Source organism: Scleropages formosus, chromosome 4 (genome assembly GCF_900964775.1).
Source record: "Scleropages formosus chromosome 4, fSclFor1.1, whole genome shotgun sequence".
NCBI classification, from domain to species: Eukaryota; Metazoa; Chordata; class Actinopteri; order Osteoglossiformes; family Osteoglossidae; genus Scleropages; species Scleropages formosus.
The window spans coordinates 33,913,153-33,935,739 of record NC_041809.1 but is presented as its reverse complement, the minus strand read 5'-3'; the positions used below and the strand labels follow the sequence as shown (position 1 = coordinate 33,935,739).

At 45.4% G+C, this 22,587-nt stretch overlaps 1 protein-coding gene across 4 annotated transcripts in view; it reads right to left on the bottom strand.

The window, feature by feature from the left end:
* Positions 1-117: 117 nt before the first annotated feature.
* Positions 118-22,587, bottom strand: part of ppp2r2bb (protein phosphatase 2, regulatory subunit B, beta b) — a 62,121-nt gene continuing 39,651 nt past the window's right edge. For 2 of the 4 annotated variants that reach the window (XM_018751966.2, XM_018751967.2), the window contains exons 2-9: positions 12,365-12,462; positions 11,384-11,549; positions 10,258-10,370; positions 4,493-4,670; positions 4,146-4,310; positions 2,611-2,780; positions 1,567-1,658; positions 119-1,243 (exon numbers count right to left, since the gene is read on the bottom strand). In XM_018751966.2, coding sequence (XP_018607482.1) covers positions 964-1,243; positions 1,567-1,658; positions 2,611-2,780; positions 4,146-4,310; positions 4,493-4,670; positions 10,258-10,370; positions 11,384-11,549; positions 12,365-12,462 — 1,262 coding nt within the window. In that variant the 3' untranslated portion in view covers positions 119-963. Of the gene's footprint in view, positions 1,244-1,566; positions 1,659-2,610; positions 2,781-4,145; positions 4,311-4,492; positions 4,671-10,257; positions 10,371-11,383; positions 11,550-12,364; positions 12,463-14,822; positions 15,353-22,587 lie in introns of those variants that run through there. The other 2 variants (XM_018751968.2, XM_029250995.1) reach the window with 2 other exon arrangements.

The window sequence follows — 22,587 nt, the reverse complement described above, 5'->3', positions numbered from 1 at the left end:
TTTTTTTTTTTTTTTTTTTTTGCTTAGGCTGCATTTGTAGACAAGTACTGCCCTCTCTTCAAAGGGGAGCCAGAACAGACAGCGAAAGTCACACTAAAGTGGGTCACTTGAAGGATGGGATTTATGGCAGACAGCTTAGCAAGCCAGTCGGTCCTCTTGAATCACTGGGGTAAAATTAAATTTACTTGTGAGGGTTTGGTAGCTTATGCTAAACACAGCAGAGTTCAGAGCATCAAGATCATTAGTGCTACGTGATGCAAATACCATGTCCAGAACACGTTAAGTAAAAACCAAACAGCTGAACAGAAATCTTTTGGGTTGCTTTTAAATTTAATTCACAGTCTAGTGTGATCACCTGGTGTTGCTTCACGGGCCAGGACTCGGCCCGTTCTGATTGTAAAGGTAAGTGGTGTATGAGAGATAGCTGATAGGAACTGAGGACACGAGTGAGAATTCAGGTCTGCTTTGTACATATAATTTCTGGAGAAGTAAGTAAAAGGTACTGTTGTGAATGTTTTAATTTTTATTTTCATTGTTAATTCGAACATTCTTTAGAAAATCAAAAACAGATTGCTACATTTTGACATGTATTCTTCCCTCCAGCATGATCCAGCTTCTGTCATTAATGAAGTACACAGCTTTGTGCAATTGAACAAATAGAACAATTTACAGAAAGTAAAAGGATGTAGGTTGTGCAGGATGACACCAGCTTCTGGCATCATTTGACATCATCATGAGGAAACTACAGTCTCAGTAAGTAAACTAGTCAGCCCAGTTTTTTGTTTTGTTTTGGAAACTCATACTATCTCCTCTTCAGCCAGTGGAAAACAAACTCCCTTGCACTGTTGAGCATATCCAACAGGCCCAACAGCATCAAATTCAGGCATTGTAAGGACAAAGGAGGGGGCATGTTCAGGTAAGCGCCAAGCTCACACAAGCTCTGGGGTAACGTAGGGCACAGTGCTAGTTGACCTTGTCCTGGAATATGTACAGGTTGTTGGTGGCTGCCACAGCAATTATGTTCTCGGAAGGGTGCCAGGCCGTGTGAAGGATCTTCTTGCTGAAATCCAGGCTGTCCACGCTGATCTCGTCCTTGCGCCTCTTGCCGCCCACGCATACCTTGCGCGGTTTTAGAATTGCCCGGGGTTTGCTGTTCTCCCGCGAGGCCTCAAGAGTCACATCCCGCTTCGTGTTACGGTCAAACATGCGGAAGAAGTTGTTGTAGGAGCCGGTCATGATCACACTGAGTTGGGAGCAACAATTTGAACCAAACAAGAGAAATCCAATCAGCATTAGTGAGGGCAGTCTACAGATTTTTTTTTTTTTTTTCTCTCCCCTCCCTCCCACATCAAGCCTAAGATCCCAGCAATAAAATTCAGATGAGCTTAACAACCTAAACAAGACTGGCTGTAGTACATATGTTTAGAGAAGCCAGGAAGAAAACCCACCAGAAAACTACCATAATTGACTCTTTTAAACAGCACATCATGACCAGGCAATATGCAGTGCTTGAAGCACCAATCGCATGCAAGGATATCTTCAGTATTAAGTAGGTTCTCTACTCACCTGTCGGATCCATTCCATACACATTCAAACTTGTCAAAGATGCAGTCGTTTTCATAAAGGGAACACAACTTGCTCCTTAGATAGTCATGGACCTGGAGATAAGAAGGTATGAGAAATGAATGCTGCTGAAAGACAACAGTCATTTGATACAAATGAAAGTAAGCACTGGTCGTGTGGTCATCGCCAGTATTTTATCACTCTATCAGATGGTGGCAACCTTAAACGTAATCAGAGAAGACTTGAATAGGTATCTGCCACTTTATCAGTTTGCAATGCGAATGAGCTGTCCAGCGGTTAAAGATAGTGGCATTTAACCCCCCTCAAATTACAGCTTGTCCAAACTCTAGAGCCTGCTGAGTCTAAGGCCTTAAATCCTGCTGTTTTTCTCAGAAAAGGAGGCTACCCTTGGCATGTTACAGGCAGCCCTCAATGTACTCAAATAGACCATTCTTCAACCCCTTATGTAAAAGTCAAAAGTTACGTATGTTGGATTCCAGCATCCTTCGCTATGGCATTCACTGTCGATACGGCTAAACCTGGTTCCCATGCTATAGACGATAATCTTTGTCCACTTTCTTACTTCATTATTAATTTCAATTTCATCTCCAAATTGATTGCTGTATGCTTGCGAGATGGTTCTCGTTTACCACCAGGCATTGTGAATAATGAAAAAGGTTAAAAAAAAAAAAAAAAATGCAAAAGAAAGCACTACACTAACGAGAGGAGATGTGTTCACAGCCCAAAACATGCAGTAAGTGGGAAGATGCAGCTTCCTGCTTTGTCTGGCTGCGCTAACTTGTGCTTAACGTATTTCAGATGTTTTGCGTAAAATAAAAGCGCTATCCATAAATGTATAGGCCGGGAATTTTTTTTTCGTAAATTAAGATTTACGTAAGTAGAGGGGTGTCTGTACTTGCACCATTTCTCAGTATGTGAGTAGAGATCAGGAGATGTGGATGGGAATGTTTTAACTTGCTGAAAGGATGGGGGGGATAGATCTGAGTTATGCAACAGAGCTTGTGAAAAGGGAGTGAAAGCAGATACCTGGTATGTTTCCAAGGGTTTATTTTCCATGTTGAGGTCCCACACTTTCACAGTTAGGTAGTCCCGTGTCATCAGGTACCTCCCATTGTGGCTGAACTTTACATCAGAGATGGAGGAGATGATCTCAGAAAAGAAGGAGCGGTTGTTGGGGTCCTCTGGCTCTTCGAAGACTGAGATACACAAGGGAGCAAAATCATACGGAGCTAGATGGGAGTGACTAGTTTCAAATAACTGCATTTATTCATTTCTGCTATTACAGGTCCTCAATCCCTTATCCAAAACCCTGGGAGCCAGATGTGTTGCAGAATTCAGAACTTTCAGATTTTAGAAAAGAAATACGGTGCATATACTATATACTATAACACCTCCAGCGGAGTCTGGGGCAGCACCCCATAATCAAACATTAATATTGACACTATATGGGATAAATTAACTTGTGGTAAATTGGTAAATGGAATAAATATAAGCCATTATTTCTTATTTAAGGGAAAATTACAACTCGGTAAAACTGAAAATATACAGGTTAAAACTAAGCCAAATGCCTGCACACGTAAATATTTGTTTCATCCAGTTACTTGAAGGTCTTGGAGAAAAGAGTGTTAGTGTCACTATTGTCTTCAGGTTTTATTTTTACAGGACTGTTCCCAAACTTAAGAGGAAAAAAAAAATCTAATAAGTATAAATTTTTGGACAGTATAGGCGCTGTTGCATTTGGTGAAAAATGACATACAGTTCAGGCAACCATTCTGGCAGAAACCCCCTGTGGCTCAGCTCAGCCGCCTCTTACAAATCTCAGGGGAGCCTTTAACTGGGCTCTGAGGGAGGCTGTTTTAGGATTGCTTGCTGGAAGAATTCTCTAGAAAAGCCCATGAGAAAAGAGCCCAAAATACAGTGCAGGTAAGCTGTAGGGTGAGTTAGATCACCATGACTTGTTTTCACGCTATACATGTTCTCATCTAACCAACAAAAAAGTGTAAGTAATAGACACCTCTATTTTCTGAGATTCTTGGATGTTGCTACAATAAATATATTGGATGAAATTTTATAATGAAGTTTAACTCGTAACACGGTACAAGTTATTCTGTTCTTAGGACTATTTCTAATTGAAAAGATATCCATTATATTAATATTAAATATATTAATGGAATTGAATGTTTAATTCTGCTTCTCATCCTCAGAACTATAGTACAGCATTTACATAGCTGCTTGTTATATTGTAAAGGTTTGGCAATTTAGTAATGGTTCTTAGTTCCACAGTCTCACATGCTCCAGAGACTTGGTGCTGTCAACTTTAATATTGAAAATTAAAATGTGGAGAGGGGGAAGATCAGTACTGCTTATGAAGAACTGCGTAGTGTAAGGACGTGAAAGTCAGTCAACTCAACCATACTGAACCAAAACAGGAAGGCCGCACTTAGCAACCATGTTGGTTTGGGGTTTCTCCTGTCAGCGGGGGCACTCCAGACATGCTGCTTCTCATCCCCCATCACCTCAGGGTATATGAATATCAATAAGTCCAGATATGCTGCACTCACACTTGCAGTGGTTGTCGCAGAGAGCCGATGCCCTCATGTCACACAGCCGAACGGAGCCCTTGCTGCTGCTGTAGACAAAAGTATTGCAGTGGCTGGGGTGGAACTCTGCTGCAGTGATCACCTCTGTGAGATCTTCCATGTTGGCCGGCTTGATGTCTACAATATCTGGGCAAAGGCTCAGGAATCAACACAATCCTTTGAGAGATCAGTCTTGGTAACTGAAGAAACAAGAGCCAAACTTGAACGTGTTGAACGCATCACATTGTTTCCTGTGGTTGCAGCTATATGGAGAGGAACAGCACAGTGTATACTTCTAAATCTTTAGTTCTGAATTCTTTTAAGGATACTGAAGCTCCTGTTGGTAATCTCAAGATTCCAGAGGTTTATTCTTAGATCGTCTGTTGACATGTATGTCTCATAGTCGCTGTTGACAGAGATGGAATTGATGTGGTAGGTGTGGCCATTGGCAAAGATCCGGCGGGCTGTGGCCTCCACCATGAGGTCCATGGGCCGCAACACCGGAACCTGTGGAAAGAGGACGACGAGAGAAAGAAGAAAAAGACTGGAAACTTAAATACTATCTAACATTTATTTCTCTCCAACAGAGCCCACAGGAGCTCAGCAAAGATTATGCACTAAGACATGCTGTCAAAAGAAAGCCACTGGGTTAGAATGTAGGTTCACATCCAGCTCAGTCTGCGTTTGCCTTTCTGTTTTGATTCATCTTGATTTCTATGCTGCATTTGACATGGTCAACCACTGCATCGTCTTTACTTTGACAAAATGACTTTATCAAAAGGACGATTGTTGAAACGGTTTCAGTCCTACCTGACAAGCAGATTTTACCAGGTGGTTTAGGCATGGCTGCTTCTTTGCCCTTCAGCCTCTCAACAGGTGTTCCACAGGGTTTGATCCATGGCCCGTTATTATTTTCTATCTATACTGATTTCCTTGGCTTGGTCATTACCCCCGACAGCTTCTCTCATCATAGCTATACAGAAATCATACAACTCTTGTTATCCTCTTCCTATCTCCATCCAATAGGAATATATCCTCACGCATTGGAGCATCTCTATGACTATGGATGACCAATCACTACCTGCAACTCAACCCCTCCAAGTTGATCCTTCCTTCTGTCGAGAGCATTCTGTTTCACTGGTAAACTTCATCTCATCCTTTCTCGTAGTCAAGAGCCTGAGAGCAACAACTAATGGTAGTCTTTCCTTTTCCAGACACAGTGCAACCATAAGCCACTCTTTTAGATAGATCTTCAACATCCATTAAATCTGATAGCACTTCACTCTCCACTCTACCCAGCTCCTAATCTAAGATATGGTGATCTCTCCTAGATGACTGCAGTGGCTTCCTCACTGGTCTTCTGGCCTTTGCCATGAAGCCTCAATTGTCACAGAACCCCATCACAAGTAGTACTGGACCTGCCAAAGCTTTTCCATCAAATTGAAGACTCTTGCCTGCGACAGTCAAAGGATCATCGCCCTGATACGTGCAAGACCTGATCCATATCTACAGCCCAAAAAGAATGTTATTGGACAAACAAAGAGGCCGTGCGTCAATCCTAAATGTGTAATTCCTCTGCCTGTTGCGGGATACATTCATGTTTACTCTGAGGTGTATGTTGCTTTGGAGAAAATAGTCTGCCAAATTCATACACGTTAATGTAAAATGGACAGCTGGTAGCGTAGCGGTTAGAGCTACTGCCTTTGAATCCAAATGTCTGAGGTTTGATCCCAAGCACGGGCTATAGTACCCTTGAGCAAGGTACTTACCCTAAATTGCTCCAGTAAATTACCCTGCTGTATAAATGGGTAAATAATTGCAACCTTAACATTGCAGGTTGCTTTGGAGAAAAGCATCAGCTAAATGAATGCAGGTGGTGCCCTGACTGACAATGGAATTACATTCCTTGAAACACTTCATAAGTCAAAAATGCATTTAATACACCTAATAAATACACACCTCTACGTGACAGAGCGGGAGATGCGGATCACTGCCGCTGCCCAGCATCGTACTGCATATCGCTTGCCCAAAAGGGGGGGGATCAGAATTCGAAGTATGGTTTCCACTGAATGTCTATTGGCAGCTCACCATTGTAAAATTGAAAAAAATCCTAAGTCGAACCATCTAATTCGGGGACCACCTGTACCTGTAAATGCGCGTTTCCTCTGCGTTCCCTGGTTTCCTTTCACACTCTAGGGATGTCGGTGGGTATTCCTGTTTAGTCATTAGCATTTGCATGTGTGAGCGAGTGAACGTGTCCCACAAATGACTGTTATCCTGTGACATACCCTGGACTACCACGAACCTACGTTGGATGAGCGATCATCGATAACATGAACGAAATGATAGACAGCTGAGCCGTTCCAGGGATAATGAGGCTTCCCTGTCTCACATCTCAGACTCCACATTTGCTCACGCACCACCCAGAAGGAGGGCAGATCTGCGGCATCCCAGCATCCCGCTGTGCTCTGTCTGGCCTGCTCACAATTCTCCATTTAATTGCATATTTTACCTTAAGTGTTTTCCTCCATTAGGGACAGGAACGTGTCTTCTCTTTAAAGCCAGCAGGAACCCGCCCCTGACGTGATTACTGCCATTATCACCTCCCACTTGCGATTATGGATCTGAAGCACAATTCAAATAAGGGCTCTGCTAGACTTTTTACTGGTGCAAATAAAAAGGTAGTTTTTATTGTTCCATTAAACAATGAATGTTTTTACGACCCCTTTTCCCATTTCTGAATTTAATTTGGTAGTACAGGATTATTGCTATGCTTGCAGACTACTGAATTACTGACAAAATGTTGTAAAGCACAGTGTGCCAGCAGTCCGTGGCAGATTTACTGCATTGCGACTCGGAGACGCTGTCCTTCTGGAGGAGGGAAGGAATATTTAACTTGCGCTCTCGTAAATAAAAATATTGTGAACAGAAACACTCACGTTTCCGTTAGAAAGATTTAATGGGCAGTTGTACTACATCCCTGGCACAATTCAATGAATAATATATTAACTTGTGCAAAAAGTACATATAAAACTAAAGCTGAGTCACAGTTGGAGCATTTTACCCTTATCATAGGACTGATGCTTTGGTTTACAAACTAGCTTGATGCACAAAAGCTTTTTTTTTTTTTTTTAAATTATAATCATGCACTAATACTCATATAATGACCATCTATTATTAAAGCAGAAAAAATATAAATTAATTGCAGGCATGATGATTTAAGTGGTGTTAATTAACATTCAAACACTGTGATACCGTGGCGTTAATTAGCAGGTGGGACAAATGTGCAGATATTGCTGACAGTCCAATTCTGTTGATCCCAGCTGAGGTGGAGGGGATTTTTTTTTTTTTTTGGATTGAAAAAAATGCCCAAAGGCCATATGTAGCAAGCAATAAGTTCATTCATCTTATGCAGTGATAAACCACAATAATCTCACAGTTTTACTGGAAACAAAGGTTCATACACAAATATTGGGCATAACGATTGGTGGCTGCGATACCCGAGTGTGGCCAGAGCCAGAGGTGGGAGATGGAGACCGAGGGGACCGCGACGGCCCGCTTCCACATCATGCCGAAAACTGCAGATGGCTGCGTCAGCGAGGTGACAAACAGCCCTTGCAGTCCCTTCCGCATGTTTATTAGCAGCTCCAAAATGAGATTTACGCTCTCTCTAGAAGGGACTCGGCCATAATTCCTCAGGACTTAATACAAATCTGCGCAGTCCACAGGGGGAGTGCAGAGGGACACTTGAGAAAAATCGCGTGCAAATAAAAATGAAAAACATGATAATGAAAAGCAAGAGCCTGGCAGTAAAAGCAATACATTCTGGCTGTGGATGTGCCGTCTCCTGCGCCATGCACCAGCACACAGGAAGTGTACTTGCGTCACACCGTAGGAATACGCCTGAGGCCGAAAGGCTGCGTTTATCTTCATAACACAAAAAAAAAAATCACTTTTGCTACTAATTCACAATGCATAAAAGTTTTATACAAATGTCCTTAAGTTTATTGATTACGTTTTGTAAAAATGTTAAATATCTCAGATTTTAGAGTTATTGTATCTAGAGTCTAGATACAATTAAAAGAACTTTTAAGATTTTACTCGGGCATCCCTTGATTTATGAAATCTATCCAAAATTTCGATATAACGGCGCTTGGCTTTTGATGACTAATTTTCGATTTACAGAACAAAAAAAGCTGCGTTTTTCTCCAGCTGGAATAGCTGCGGGGGCACGGTGGTGCGGCAGGTTTGGCCGGGGCCCGCTGTGCGGCAGGTCTGGCGTTCGAGCCCTGCTCGGGGTGCCTTGCGTTGGACTGGCGTCCCGTCCTGGGTGCGTCCCCTCCCCCTCCAGCCTTGCGCCCCGCATTGCGGGGTTAGGCTCCGGTTCGCCGCGACCCCGCTTGGGACAAGCAGTTGTACACGTGTGTGCGATGTAGCTGTTTAGATGTAGTGGTTCGTATTTGATTTAGAACATGCTAAGTAACTGATCTGCACTTGTCAGGGATATTAGGTGTATGATGTCCAAATCTCATCAAATCTGACCTGAATTATGTAACACTCAAGGGCCACAGGAGCTGTCTGCCAGTGAGACAGAGCCATCATTCCACTCCACCGACTAACAAGGTAAACGCAAGTCCTCGGATCTGAACTTAATAAGAACGTGGGATCAACTCGATATCGAAGCGCTGCAGCCCAAGGCCGATCGCAGCAAGGTGTCGTAACGCAAGCATCCTAATAAAAGACGTGCATCAAAGCTGGCCATTGTACACAGACGATGCATCAGTAATCATGAAAAAATACACATCTTGGCCATTTATCACAACGCAGCATGCATCAAGATCGCGTACGAGCATCATGTTTCATCTCTTCGGAAAAGTCAAAACCGATGCCGACAGCTCATTTGTAGCGCGTGCGGTATCAGAATTCCACCGCGACCCCATGTGACTGTGATTGATTCCTTGGCCATGTATTGTATGAAGGCCCAGCGGAGCCCAGCGGAGCCCAGCGGAGCCCAGCGTGATAAATTGCACACTCGTGCGGAGGAAAACATTACACAAGCAAGACAGCAGCTACCGAGGTGGAACCGATCGATATAAATATTGACATAGTTCCTGTTCTGCGGCTTACTTATCGAGTATCGTATTTATTGAGGGGCTCAGGACATCTTTGGGTTTGAAAGCAGAATGTCTCCTAGGCACATCTGCCGATGCGGAAAGGTTACTAAACAGAGTAATTCTCTCAACATTGAGCGTTTGGTTTTTTTTTTTTTAAATTTGGTCATTTATTTTAATGACGTTTTAAATATGCACTTTTGTTTAATCTTTTCGTATTTTAAATATGCCCTCGTGTGCACCTTTAAACGTGATTATTTTAAACTTTGTTTCAAATTACGCATTTTTCTAGTTATGCTGAAATATGTTAAGTGCTTTCCTCTTTTACAAAATTATACACAGGCAGCCTGCGCGTAAAGGCCCTTGACTTGCAATGAAAACATACCAACGAATGTCATTTGTTTGAGTCGAGTCAATGTGAAATTATTATCAAGCTTATTATTGAGCAGCGATTTGCTCAGTGGATGTGAACGCAAAGCGCCGACAGGTTTCCATGCCTACAGTTTTAACGAGCGCCGATTTAAAAGACCATCGCTTTAAGCGAATATGATTCTTGAGTATTCCAGAGATGCTTTGAGGATGACCTGGGTGAAGTACATACATTAGATCTCCGTCAATGAAGGGCCTGTTTTTCACAGAGCCGTGCGAATCCGAGCTTACGTGCCTCGAATAACAACGATAAAGACCCGGTAATTGCTAGGCGGCGGAAGACATCTGCGCTGCTGTACATCGCCGTACCCAAATCCTCACCGGAAGGCTGGGAAGCGACCGACAAGGATCTGCGACATCCACACTCAAAGCAAGTCACCTTCCTTCAACAGCAGGATGCAGGTTCTGCGCGACCATGTTGACGGACCTACAGTCATTCCTCCGTAATCCATCAGGGGTCGCATAAATAGCCAGAGAGTCACACGAGCTGCCCAGCGTTTACCGACTTCGCAGACACCAGGGACCACGAGGCAGATGCGTGACTCTCCACTTACCCGCAGAGCTGTGATGGTGGTTGGGTCGCGGATCCTGCCGTCTTCATCCTTGAGGTTGTAGCCCTCGGGCCTCTTGTCTCTCTCACTGATCTTCCATAGCTTCACTGTTTTATCTGGTGGGAAAGCAACGGGAAGACCGAAGCTCTGTCACTCTGATGACAGAGAGGCGGCATCCGGTAGAAATACTGGAAATTGTATCACTGGTTGGAAACCAGCAGAAAGACTAAAACTGGCATCACATAAGTAAAAAAAAAAAAAAAAAAAAAAAAAGATATCAACTCAACATTTAAAATTTATCTAGCTACATTTCGAAGGATTATATAACCTACTGCATGAACAGCAAATTTCTTTACAAAATGCACAGTTAGAAGGCACTTTTGTCCAAAGCGACTTCCAGTGAACTCCATGTAGTGTTTTCAGCCCACACATCTTATTCACCGCGGTGACTTACTCTGCTAGCTACACTGCTTACAATGGGTCACTCATCCATACATCAGTGGAACACACACACACACACACACACACACACACACACACACACACACACTATGGGTGAACCTGAACATCATATCTTCGGACTGTGGGAGGAAACCAGAGCAGACATGGGGAGAGAACATGCAAAACTCCACACAGAGTGAGCGGGGATCGAATCCATGTCCTCTCGCACCGCCCTGGCTCTGTGAGACAGCGGCGCTACTCGCTGTGCCGCCCCAAGATCAAATTCAGTGCTGTGTAATGGCTATGCGTTAAAGCAACAAACATGTTAGCAGACTATGGTAGTGAGGAAGACTGGTGGGACTGTGGGAGGAAACCAGAGCACCCACTGTAAAGTATATTATTGGTGTCCTGAATATGAGTAGGATGCAGTGCTGTGCCTAAAGACACAAATTCCACAGAGCAGTTAAGGCCCCACGAGGGACTCTGCCCTAGTATTCTTGAGAAACCCGAATTGCCCCAGTTAAATGTCCACTTGTAAGAGCTGTAAGTCACGGTAGATAAAAGTCACAATGAAGCAACAAAATAATAAAGCATAAAATTACGATCAAACGAGCGCCCTTTCAAATGCCGTGGCAAAGGGGCCTACAACAAATTGGTGTGGAGGTCGAGCAGGACCGGCGTAGCGTACCGTTGGTGGAGAGCAGAAAGTAGGCGGCATTCTGCTGCGGCAGCCAGCGGATCTTGTTGATCTTCTCCTCGATCTCGAGGCTCTTCAGGTAGTCAAACTCCGGCTCATGACTCTGAAAGGTGCTGTAAACGTTGTACTCCCCTCTTCTGTGGGGCTGGTTCTTGCTCTGCGAGGACAGCAAAGCGAGAGGGTGAGAATGAACTTTGTGGTGGAGGAAAGGTGAAAGGGGTGCAAAAAGGGGGGGGGGGGGGGGGGGGGGGGGGGGGAGAAAGAAAAAAAAAAACGCTAGGTCCAATTTTGTCAAAAATGTAACGGTACAAGACTAGAATATTAAAACCGTCGCAGGAATGAAGAGCATTTCAATGGCACATCGGGATCAAGGGAAACAGCAGAGCTTTGTGCTTCCAGGCCAAGGAGACAAATGTTTAACGTTGCTATAATGAGCCGAGCTCGAAGCAGAGGAAGGGTTAGGACCACAAAGGTGGTCCCGCCTCTAGGAGGCCGAGTTTCAAGAGAAACCATGAAAAGGGCTGAAAATCGACAGCAAGCGCATTAAGGGGGATGGCTTTTCTCTCTGCGGGGGATGGTGGTGGTTCGCCGTGGGGAGGAGAGAGCCGGCGTGGGCCCGTCCGCGTGAATCTGGATTAACAGGCACTGTGGCACGTCTTCAAAACGGGAGGAGACCAGGGACAAGAAAGAGGGCCTGACATTCAAAGGGAGATTCGATCGAACGGCACGTCGAGACCCCGTCACGTTCTTTCGCGCAGTTTCCTAAAGGAAGATTTAAAAGTGCTGCATTTTTGAGCTTTCGTCAAAGAGGAGGCCCGTAGAACGTCGATGCCGAACGCACCGGTAGATAATCCCCTTTCGGCTCCCCTTTCAGCGCTTTTGCGATGCGTCGATGTAAGAAGAAAACGGTTTCCGCGGTGGCGGACGGCGTCGAGTTTCGGCCTCTTGCGCCAGTTTAGCCGAGGCACTTACTTCCTGCTCTCTCTGGAAGACCACCACGCGTCCACCCTTGTCCCCCGTGGCCAAGAGCTCCCCCGTCGCGTTGAACTCAACGGTGGAGATGATGTCAGCTAGAAAAAGAAACACGCAAGAAAGCCCATTCAATTTGTTTGCGGAAAAAGAAGACAAATGAAACCAGCGAGCCATAACCCGGGAAAGGTCCGATAAGTTAGACTCGTCACGTACAGATGCCCCTCGACTCGCGATGGTTCGACTTACGATTTTTTTTTGACTTTGCTACGGTGACCTGGCGATATGCATTTAGAAGAAACCGTACTTTGAATTTTGATTTTTCATTTGGGCGAGCAACATGCGGAGTGATGCTCTCTCGCGATGCTTGGCAGCGGCAGCGATCCTCATCTCCCAGTCTGTCATGCAATCGCTATACAGATACCCCCCCGTATCTACGTTGTGTTTTGAGCATCCATGTCATCACAGAAATGCCCATCTGTGTCTCGTGCTACTGGTGGGAAGAAGAAGAGGAGGAGGGCAATTACTCTCGAGGACAAACTCAAGATAATTGACCAGCACGAAGGTGACAAACCCGTAATGGCCATCGCGCATACGATAGGCTACGATGTTCGGTAGGTTGGGTGCGTCAAATGCGTTTTCCACTTACGATATTTTCGACTTAGGATGGGTTTCGCGGAACGTAACCCCGTCGTTAGTCGGGGACCACCTGTATCCCACCTTACAGACTGCACCGCACCACGATTACTTGTAAGAGGGGAGTAATGCAGAAACAGCAAGTGAAACTGTAACAAAGGGGTCTCACACAAAGAGCGAAGGCCTTCCGGATGAACGATTTGAAGCTTTCAACGAAACACTGCAAAAAAAAAAAAAAAGAAAAAAAAAAAAAACCTTAAGTGGCATCTATTGAAGAGAGTTTGATAGCTCTTAGAAGCGCCTTCTCACAAATGGAAAGGCCATCTCTCGCAGTAATGACGAAGGTACATTACAGCTATTACAGACATCAGATCGTACCTGCTGAGTGGTCCAACCTGGGACAAGGTCTAGCCGAGGTTCCTAACGATAACGCATCGCTCCCCTCAACAAAAAAGCAGTTCCTCTTTTCACGCTGGCATTTTGTCGTTCTTCCATTGATATGCAAATGCCCTAGACGCTTCCCACCGACTCCAATCCTGGCTACAGTGATTTTATGGCGCCATAATTGATGCTGGTATGATGAACCAATTATGGGAAGAGCGCATCGAAATAGGACACTGGTTATGAACGTGAGGCTCAAATGTTACCATTAAGTCCATAAGGCAATATTTCCACTTACTCGGTATTTAAATGACTCGATGAGCCCCCCCCCCCGATTTTTAGGGCTATAGTTCTTCGCAAGCTACACGTGCTTTCTAAAATTTATTGATATTTTACAGAAGCGAAGTATATAACATCCATACTTTGAACAAAATCGACAGTCTTCCATTGTTAGGTGGGAGGATGGACTACTCAAGAACAAGGGGTGTCTTTGTCAGCTTGGATACATAGATGTACGAGCAGCAGACTCGACGCCACCCATTCCGTGACCGGTGCCACCTCGTCGAATAACGGCACGCTGCTGAGCTAGTAGCCGAGATCTTCGCAATAGGTCACGTGCTCTCGATCATCCAACGGAGGCAAGTCTACAATCCCACCTATTGATGAGGCAAAACTAGGGCAAACTCAAGATGTTTAATTTATGCGACCCACATGAAGAAAGAGAGCAGATCGGAGGTTCAGTGGGACACGCCGACACCTCGGGATCGCTACGGGTGGCCGATGATGCGTTCATCCCTTTACGCGATGCCTTCGGGCTCTAGCGGGCTTTCGGTTGCTTCTTCCCCAGGTGTAAATTCCCATTTACAGAAAGGAAAGATGGAAAGACTCCAAACAGAGAGCTCTGTATAACCCTTCTTGAAGCATTGGATCATTCTGATTCCCGGCATGCCAGAACAATTCTCCAGATCAGATGAATAGAAGCAGCGACCTTTGAGACTAAATCCCTACGTTTTCATCTAACATTTCATTTAAAAAAAAAAAAAAAAAAAACACAATCACTAAAAAACCGGATTTTCTCCATTTTAATCTACCACAAATTCCTACAAATCACAATCTGAAAACAACATGACACACATAGGAAATCCCCGCGAAAGTTCCGTAATGCCTCGACACAAGCCGACGCGCAAAGCATTAGACATAAATACAGGTCGAGGATACAAAAATGATGCAATCAAAGAAAATCAAGCCATTTCGTCTAAACGGAGAGGTTTGTCCGGGTGCTGCGCTCTCACATTTCGGTCCGTCAGCTAAATGGTAGGCGTCGAGCGAGATTGCAGATCCGCTATGGCAATCGGCAGCAAAAAGAAGAAGGGGAGGAAAAAAAAAAAAAAAAAAAAAAAAAAAAAAACATGGCATTCATAAGCAGGTGCTGAGAGATGCCTACCTTTCACACATTTTTCTTTGTCCTCCTCAAAGAGATGCATCTGTTTCGGTAAACTTATTACACGACGTCGCTATGCAAATGTTCTTAAAAACGAGCGAAAACGCATCGTCTTGGCAACTCTCCCTTTCGTCCGTAGGTGGATTTCATCAGATCTCCCGTTCGGATCCGACGCTCCCTTTCAATCCAGCACGGCTGAGCGAGCGCTCCGATTCGAATGTCCGCGCCCCCTCGAACGTAGCACGGGTCCGGTCCTCGAATAATTACCGCCGAGGAGCATCGAACCAGCGGAGATAACGCTCTGGTCTTTTTCTGTGGAGGTGCGTCCGAAGAAGAGGCGGGGAGGGGGGGACCGGAGCGAGAGAGGAGAGGGGGGGGAGATGCCACTGTTGTTATTGTTATTTTTACTCGCACACACCTCCATGGGTTTAACGTCGGCTGTGGAGAGAATTTAAGAAACGGGTTTCCATGACGACCGCCCCCTCCCTCACTGAGAGCGGTGGCGTTTGGGGGAAAAAAAAGATTTTATTCTTGCTGTTTTTACTGAAATGATATCGTTTTGTCCCCCCCCCCCGCCCCCCACGCCACCAGCACTTGCTATTGCTGCAAATTTTTCTCTTTTTTTTTTTTTTTTTAAATTAAATATTTCGAGAAGAGCGAACGAGGATACCCCACCTTTTTCATCTCGCCCGGAATACATTATATAAGAGAGGGCCTTTGAAGAAACGTGCGCTTAATCCCACCACCTTAATGAAACGGACAAGCCGAAAGCACCTCGTTTCGTCGGCGGATCTGAGGTCAGGTGCTCCGCTCTGACGTCAAGTTGCCGACCCTCGACACGCCGCTTTTCCGCAACGACATCAAAGGTCCTCCTCTGCGCGGAAAGCGAAAAACTCCAATTTACTCGTGCCTTTGCGGGAACGGAGGGCTTGCCGCAGCGCGAAGGCTAACAATGGCACCGTTTGGCAAACTCTGATCCACCCTGTATGAAAGGGGGCTTTTGTGTCCCGACTTAAAAAGCGCTCCGTTCGGCCTGTCACGGGATGTTTATCCTTGGCTCCCGCTCACAATGTTCCGTTTTTCAGCATTTTGCCATTTGAATCTGGTTCAGGCCTCGGTGAGGACTCGCACCGTGGGCCGCTGTACGTGGATCCAGCACGCATGAGCGAGATGTCCCATTAGCATGAGAACAGAGCAGCATGTTCCAAAGGAGCATCGCTACAAAAAACGAAACGAAAAAGAAAAACGACACACAATTTAACCCGGGGTGAAGCCGGCCACTTTTTTTTTTTCTTTTTTTTTTTTTTTCTACCTTAAACGCGCGTGGCCACGGTGCCAAGCTTCTGGCCAAGGGGTTTAGATGCGGGACCCCCGGCGAATCATCTGATGGAGTGCCTGTGTCTGATCTCCTTGGTAGCAGCTGTGTTATCGTTGCAGAAAACCCTTGCCCGAGTACCCTGGGGCACGGAGACAAGGGGCACGGCCTCTGCCTGGGCTCAGATTAGACGCCACGTTGGGCGAAAAAGCGAGATAAGCAAAAAAAAAAAAAACAACGCGGAGCAAGCCAAGGCAGGAGCTGCTTCGATAGGGGAGGCAGAGGATCGGAGACACTGAGGGCAGGATACGCGTAGAAGTCATATTCATATTTTTCCACCGGTTTCAAATTTCCATAAGGCAAGGAACGCGTTAACTCCGCCACGGATGGTCCCAAGCCCGGCTGAGAAAGGAGGAGGGTTGGGCGTGGGGGGCGAGCTACCCCACGCCGTAAAAACCTTGCCAGCTAAAGAAAGGCCAACAAGGAAACTTCATGACATCTCAGCTCTTAGGGATGCCTGGAGAGCCCCAATTAGGCCCCGGCTGTATATACGCTTACGGCAATATTTTCATCTTTATTACCTGCGTGTATCAACGACAATTAAATTAAGGAAGAAATCGACGAAAAACAACAACATCGCCTCCTTTCTGTCATCACGCGCACAGACTTTGGTCATAATGAGGGGAACGCAGCGATTCGTCCGTTGAGCTCGGCGATGCGACGCAGCCGTCACCCTTCCGGTAACGGCGTCGCCCAAAGCGAAAAGGGTGCCAGAGATGGGGTGCGCGCCTTGCTCGGAATCTATAGTTACTACAAGACTTTCAGAGCAGAACACAGAGGGGTTTTGCACATCCCTGGTGGCACGTGCGCCCCTGACGGACTCATGCTCAGCTTCCTGGTCCTCCCATCTAAACAGGAGAGCGGAGAACTCAGCGGGGCGCCACCTCTTCAAGAACGCACTCGTCGGCGTCAAAACGAACGCCCTCGGACCTGCGTTTCGGGGTGGAAACGCGTGTCATCCACTACCTGTGAATATAATACAGTGTGTACAAGGCATTATGCGGCTGGGGGTGGGATATATTCCCCAGGGGACGGTGGAGACAGTGACAGACAGCCCCTAAAAAGGGAAACATGCAAAGTCACCTTTCTCATAACTCTTTCCTCTGCTTACTTGAATAAGGACTTACGATTAATCTATTTCCTCTAATCTGCGTAAATGCAATTTTACTTATTTGTGCCATTATATTCTGCGCTGCACACGTCTCTACTCCTCTTGTGAACATATCAAACATGATGGAATGTCGTTCGTGAACCATGCTGATTCAATCGTCCATCCGCACTGAGAAGTTTATGACTTCATCCTGAGTCATATGATGTCATTTCTATATTTATGCGGCGATTTCTGAGTCAAAGAGGAAGGCCGAGTGCTAAAACGTGGCCATATACTTAAAAACGTGTCAATTTAGTAAAATATCCTAACTTTTTCATATTCCCCCCCTTCTGACTATTGGAATGGAGGTGGGTTTGTCGGGAAAAATACCTGTGACTAGTTGGTTTTGGGTTCAGCTCCCTTGAGAGCAACTACAGTTTAACCTGCTTTAATGACCTTCAGGGACTAATAAAGTAAATATTTTTTTCCTGGGTGCTCTGGTTTCCTCCCACAGTCCAAAGACATGCTGTTGAGGTTCACCCATAGTGTGTGAGTGATACACAGAGTGTGTGTTCCACTGATGTATGGACGAGTGACCCAGTGTAAGTAGTGTATCTAGCAGTATAACACTACGTAGAGTTCATTGGGAGTAGCTTTGGAGAAAAGCATCTGATAAATAAATAAATGGAAATAGCTCACACCAAAGAAATGATACATCTTAAAAGAGCTGTCAATGCTATTGTTCCCCAAATCGAGGAAGCTCTCTTCATGGTTAAAAAACTAATCGTAACGTCCTACTGGCAGTCCGACACTATTGCTGGACCAACAGCACATCATCGGTTGTTGCCCAAAAACCCGCTGGCGGGAACTACGTCCGGCAAACACGGCGCTTACAATCCATACAAATGCTACTAGAGTAGCAGGAAGCGTAGAGGTTCGCGCTGTTGCCTTTTGGACCCCAAGGTCACAGGTTTGAGTTCCACCTCCAGCTGTAATACAGCTGACGAAGGGATTTACCTTAAATTACCCCGGTAAAATTACCCAGATGGGTGAACAGCTGTAGGAAATTTTCAATTAGCTGACGCTTTTCTCCAAAGCGACTAACAATTTTAAGCTCCTTAAAACTATTTTAGTCGTAATTAACATTAAGTTGTACGTTGCTTTGGAGAAAAGTGCCAGATAAATCTATTAAAGAGCAGCAGCGGAGTCCTTGGCTTAGGTTCCATACATGAGTAATGAATCGCTTGTGCGGTTCTGGGTCGTTTAAGGTTTATTCTCGGTCAAATTAGCTCAACAAATTTCTACCCAGGATGTTGTGGGTGTCCTTCAATCTGAGCATTTCTGCGCTTCCACTGTGAATCAGACCATATTCATCACCCTACAGAGCAGCATATGCCAGTTCCCGCTTTAACGAATATGTAGAATCTGTAGATGAACAAGCGTGTTGAAGGCCTGCTGAAATAATAAATAACAGAGCAGCAAAGACGGGAGAAACGGACACCGGGTTTCTCCTTCACAATCCCTCGTTTTCACCGCGGCAGATAAGGAAACGCTTCCGGACCAGAAACTTAACTATAAAGCATATACCGTATTCCGCATGCTGTAATTATCGTCTTCCAGGACGCCTAAAAGGAGAAGAAAAGCATTTTCATCAGAAAACTTTGCAATTCTCAGAACTGCATAAGTGCATCCAGTAACATATCCAATCTGTGAAGACGTTTCAAAAACCTGAGCAAAAATGAGCTAAAAAAAAAAAAAAAAAAAAAGAGAAGCAGCATCAGTGTGGTACTGACACAAGAGATCGGAGACACGTGCACAAGGTTACACCTGCATACTCTCGGTGGGAAAGGTGGTCCCTACGTGCGTGTTGCTGACACGGAGGAGAAGTCCTGCTTGGCCTGTTGGCAATGCGATGCGATGCAATGCAATGAGGTTCTGCCGGATGTGGAAATATGCATTACCTGGGGCTGCTTTCATCGATAAGGTTGCGAAGCAGAAAAGGTTTATAAATCAGGAGGCTGGCCGGCCGTAGCGGAGGTCAGAGATCAGCGTGCCGTACGGAATGTACGACGCCCCTAACAACAGATGAGGTTCCGCGGAGTCCGGATCATCGTGCGGAAGCCTCGTTATCGTACATCGCCCCCTTCCAGGAAGCGCACGCTCGGATGAAACATGCATGAGGGAGAGCGAGCGGCCTCCCGTGGAACGAGCGTCACGTGGCTTCTGCCGTCTACTGCAGATCGTCCAGGAGATTGGATATCTCACCGCTCCATCCACGCATTTAACCGCTGGATGAAAAATGAAAAACGGAACACAAGCATCGCAGACTGTGCATTGATGGTGCGGGATTAAAATTAAATAGAATCTCGGGTGCATGCGTTAAAAAGGAAAACGATCTCCACTGAAACGAATGTGGAAATAAGCAAGGATATTGATTTCTGCAAGAAAAAATAAATGGGGGAAAAAAAAAAAAAAAAAGGAGTGCAAAACATGGTCTTATTGTTGACACTCCTTGGGTCCTTATTGTAAATTGCTACATTAACACGAAAGAATAATAAGGGACAATTGTTCAGACTGAAGTCCTCAAAGGCCCAGAGGGTTTAACATTTAATAAGGACACGACGACGAATGGAAAAAGGAAACGAGCCAACTTCAGTCACATTACAGTTATTGCTAAGATGCTAATACCATTTTTGGTGCACCATTTTCACAAGCTGTATTAAAAAACTGTTATAAATAGCTTATTAGTTTGAGCTGAAGGTTCTTGCTGGTTCAAATTCTGCCCCATGCTGCAGCACCCTTGATCTAGGTATCTGAATAGCAAATCATTATAAAATGTATCAAATAAAGCTGTGATCTAAATAATGGACAAAATGCAACAAGTTTGATTAAAATAACCTTTAAATACAAGCATGTTAAAAATTATATCGATGTTAGAAGCTAAAGAGAGTTTCCGTTTTTCACTCAAAAACACCATATAGAGACATTTATTTACTCAGCAGACGCTTTTCTCCAAAGCGACTTCCAATGAACTCCATGTAGTGTTTTCAGCCCACACATCTTATTCACCGCGGTGACTTACACTGCTAGATACGCTACTTGCAATGGGTCACTCATCCATACATCAGTGGAACACACACACACACACACACACACACACACACACACACACACACACACACACACACACACACACACTATGGGTGAACCTTACCAGCATGTCTTTGGGGTGCGGGAGGAAACCAGAGCACCCAGAAGAAACACACGCAGACACGGGGAGATCATGCAAACTCCACACAGACTGAGCAGGGATCGAACCCACGTCCTCTTACAGCACCCAGCAAATGTGACTATTCCCGATTGTGATCACATAACGGCAGAGCTTAAATATTAGCGTTATATTTAATTGCAATAATATTTTAAATGACACATTTAATATTATGCATGTTATAATGTTAACGCACCCACCACGCCTTAAAATTGTCCATATCTATTTATTTATTAATTATTTACATTTTATTCCGAACTCGTACAAGGCAGCCATGCATGACGGCTTCAGCTTTGACTTTGACTCTATTAACTTCTCAGCATTCAGCAAAATTTCAAAAGGACAAAGAGTGGAAGGACCAGATTGCCCGTAACAGGGTTAACAGAAGGGAAAAAAAAAAAAAGCTCATCTGTGAGAGCTGATTAGCTCATCAATTGTTTACGACGGAGAATCACTTCTGCTGAAGAGACAGGTGGGGCGGAGAGCAGGTAAAAGCCCCGGCTACAGGGGAGGGCTTAGCAGAAGCCAGCCGGAGAATGTAGGTCAGTAAGCTGACGGACTGCAGCTTTGGTTTAAAAGACCGGCTAAAACAGAAACGCGCGTGCGACCGCGGTCATTCCCCAGTCAATGGGCACGTCGAGCACCTGTCGCGAGAAGAACCGGTCGGTGGCACCTCCCTCGCTGAAGCCACCGAGCAAGAGAATGGAAGACGGGCGGCGGGGGCCCGGGTTCCGCTCGTTAACCACCTGCAAAAGGACGGCAGCCAGGTCGATCGCGGTGGCCGACTGCAACCCGCCCCTTCCCCAAGGCCTGCGTCTGTCCTCTCCAAGTCCTTTATCCTCCGAAGTCCACAAGCGCTTTTGAATTCGACCCGATTGCAACGTTGAAAGAGAGCAGAGAGCACTCAAAATCAAACAGTTAAGCGTAAATACCAGAGGACGTGGGTTCGATCCCCGCTCAGTCTATGTGCAGTTTGCATGTTCTCCCCACGTCTGCGTGGGTTTCCTCCGGGTGCTCTGGTTTCCTCCCACACTCCAAAGACATGCTGTTCAAGTTCCACTGATGTATGGATGAGTGACCCATTGTAAGTAGTGTATCTAGCAGTGTAAGTCACCGCAGTGAATAAGGTGTGTGGGCTCATAACACTGCATAGAGTTCGTTGGAAGTCGCTTTGGACAAAAGTTTCTGCTAAATAATGCAAATATAAACGAGCAGACGTGAGCCTGCTGTTTGATATCACCAACAGAGCGAGCGGCTGAAATCTGCTCGCTCATTTGTATTCTGCCGTTTCACCGTTCCCATTGTCCGATCCCAGCTGCTGTACCCGTCAGCAGGGGGTCTCGTGTGAAGTACTCATGTAGAAAATTCCAGAAAGATTTTTTTTTTTAAACACAAGTGGTCTGAATGACAGCTTGAATCAAAGAAACGGGACGGGTCCTTCCTTGAACACATGTGATCGTGTGCGAGAAGAGAAGGTACTTTGTTCAGAGTGTGTTTTGAAGCAAGGCAGAATGAGTACCTGCAGCTCTGCGCCTTTACCGTGCTCAGATTAAAGGGCTAGCATCTCCCTGACCCGTCGTTTTAATTGGCTTAAATAGCAGTGCAAATCTTGCATCTGCCACCCATCGAAAGCAGGTCGTAATTCTCCATCTAGGCGGCTAGTCAAACGCAGCGGGTGGTCTGAGCCCTGAACCGCCAGCATGGGCACAAATGTGGATTATGGTGCTGGTAAACAAAGCCAAAGCCTGAAAGTTTACATGCAATCATAATATTCACCAGAACCACAAAATCATTCATTTATTTAGCAGACGCTTTTCACCAAAGCGACTCCCAATGAACTCTATGTAGCGTTTTGAGCCCCCCACACCTTATTCACCACGGTGAGTTACACTGCTAGATACATTACTTACACTGGGTCACTCATCCGTACATCAGTGGAACACACACACTCTCTCTGTCACTCACACACCATGGGTGAACCTAAACAGCATGTCTTTGACTGTGGGAGGAAACCAGAGCACCCAGAGGACACCCA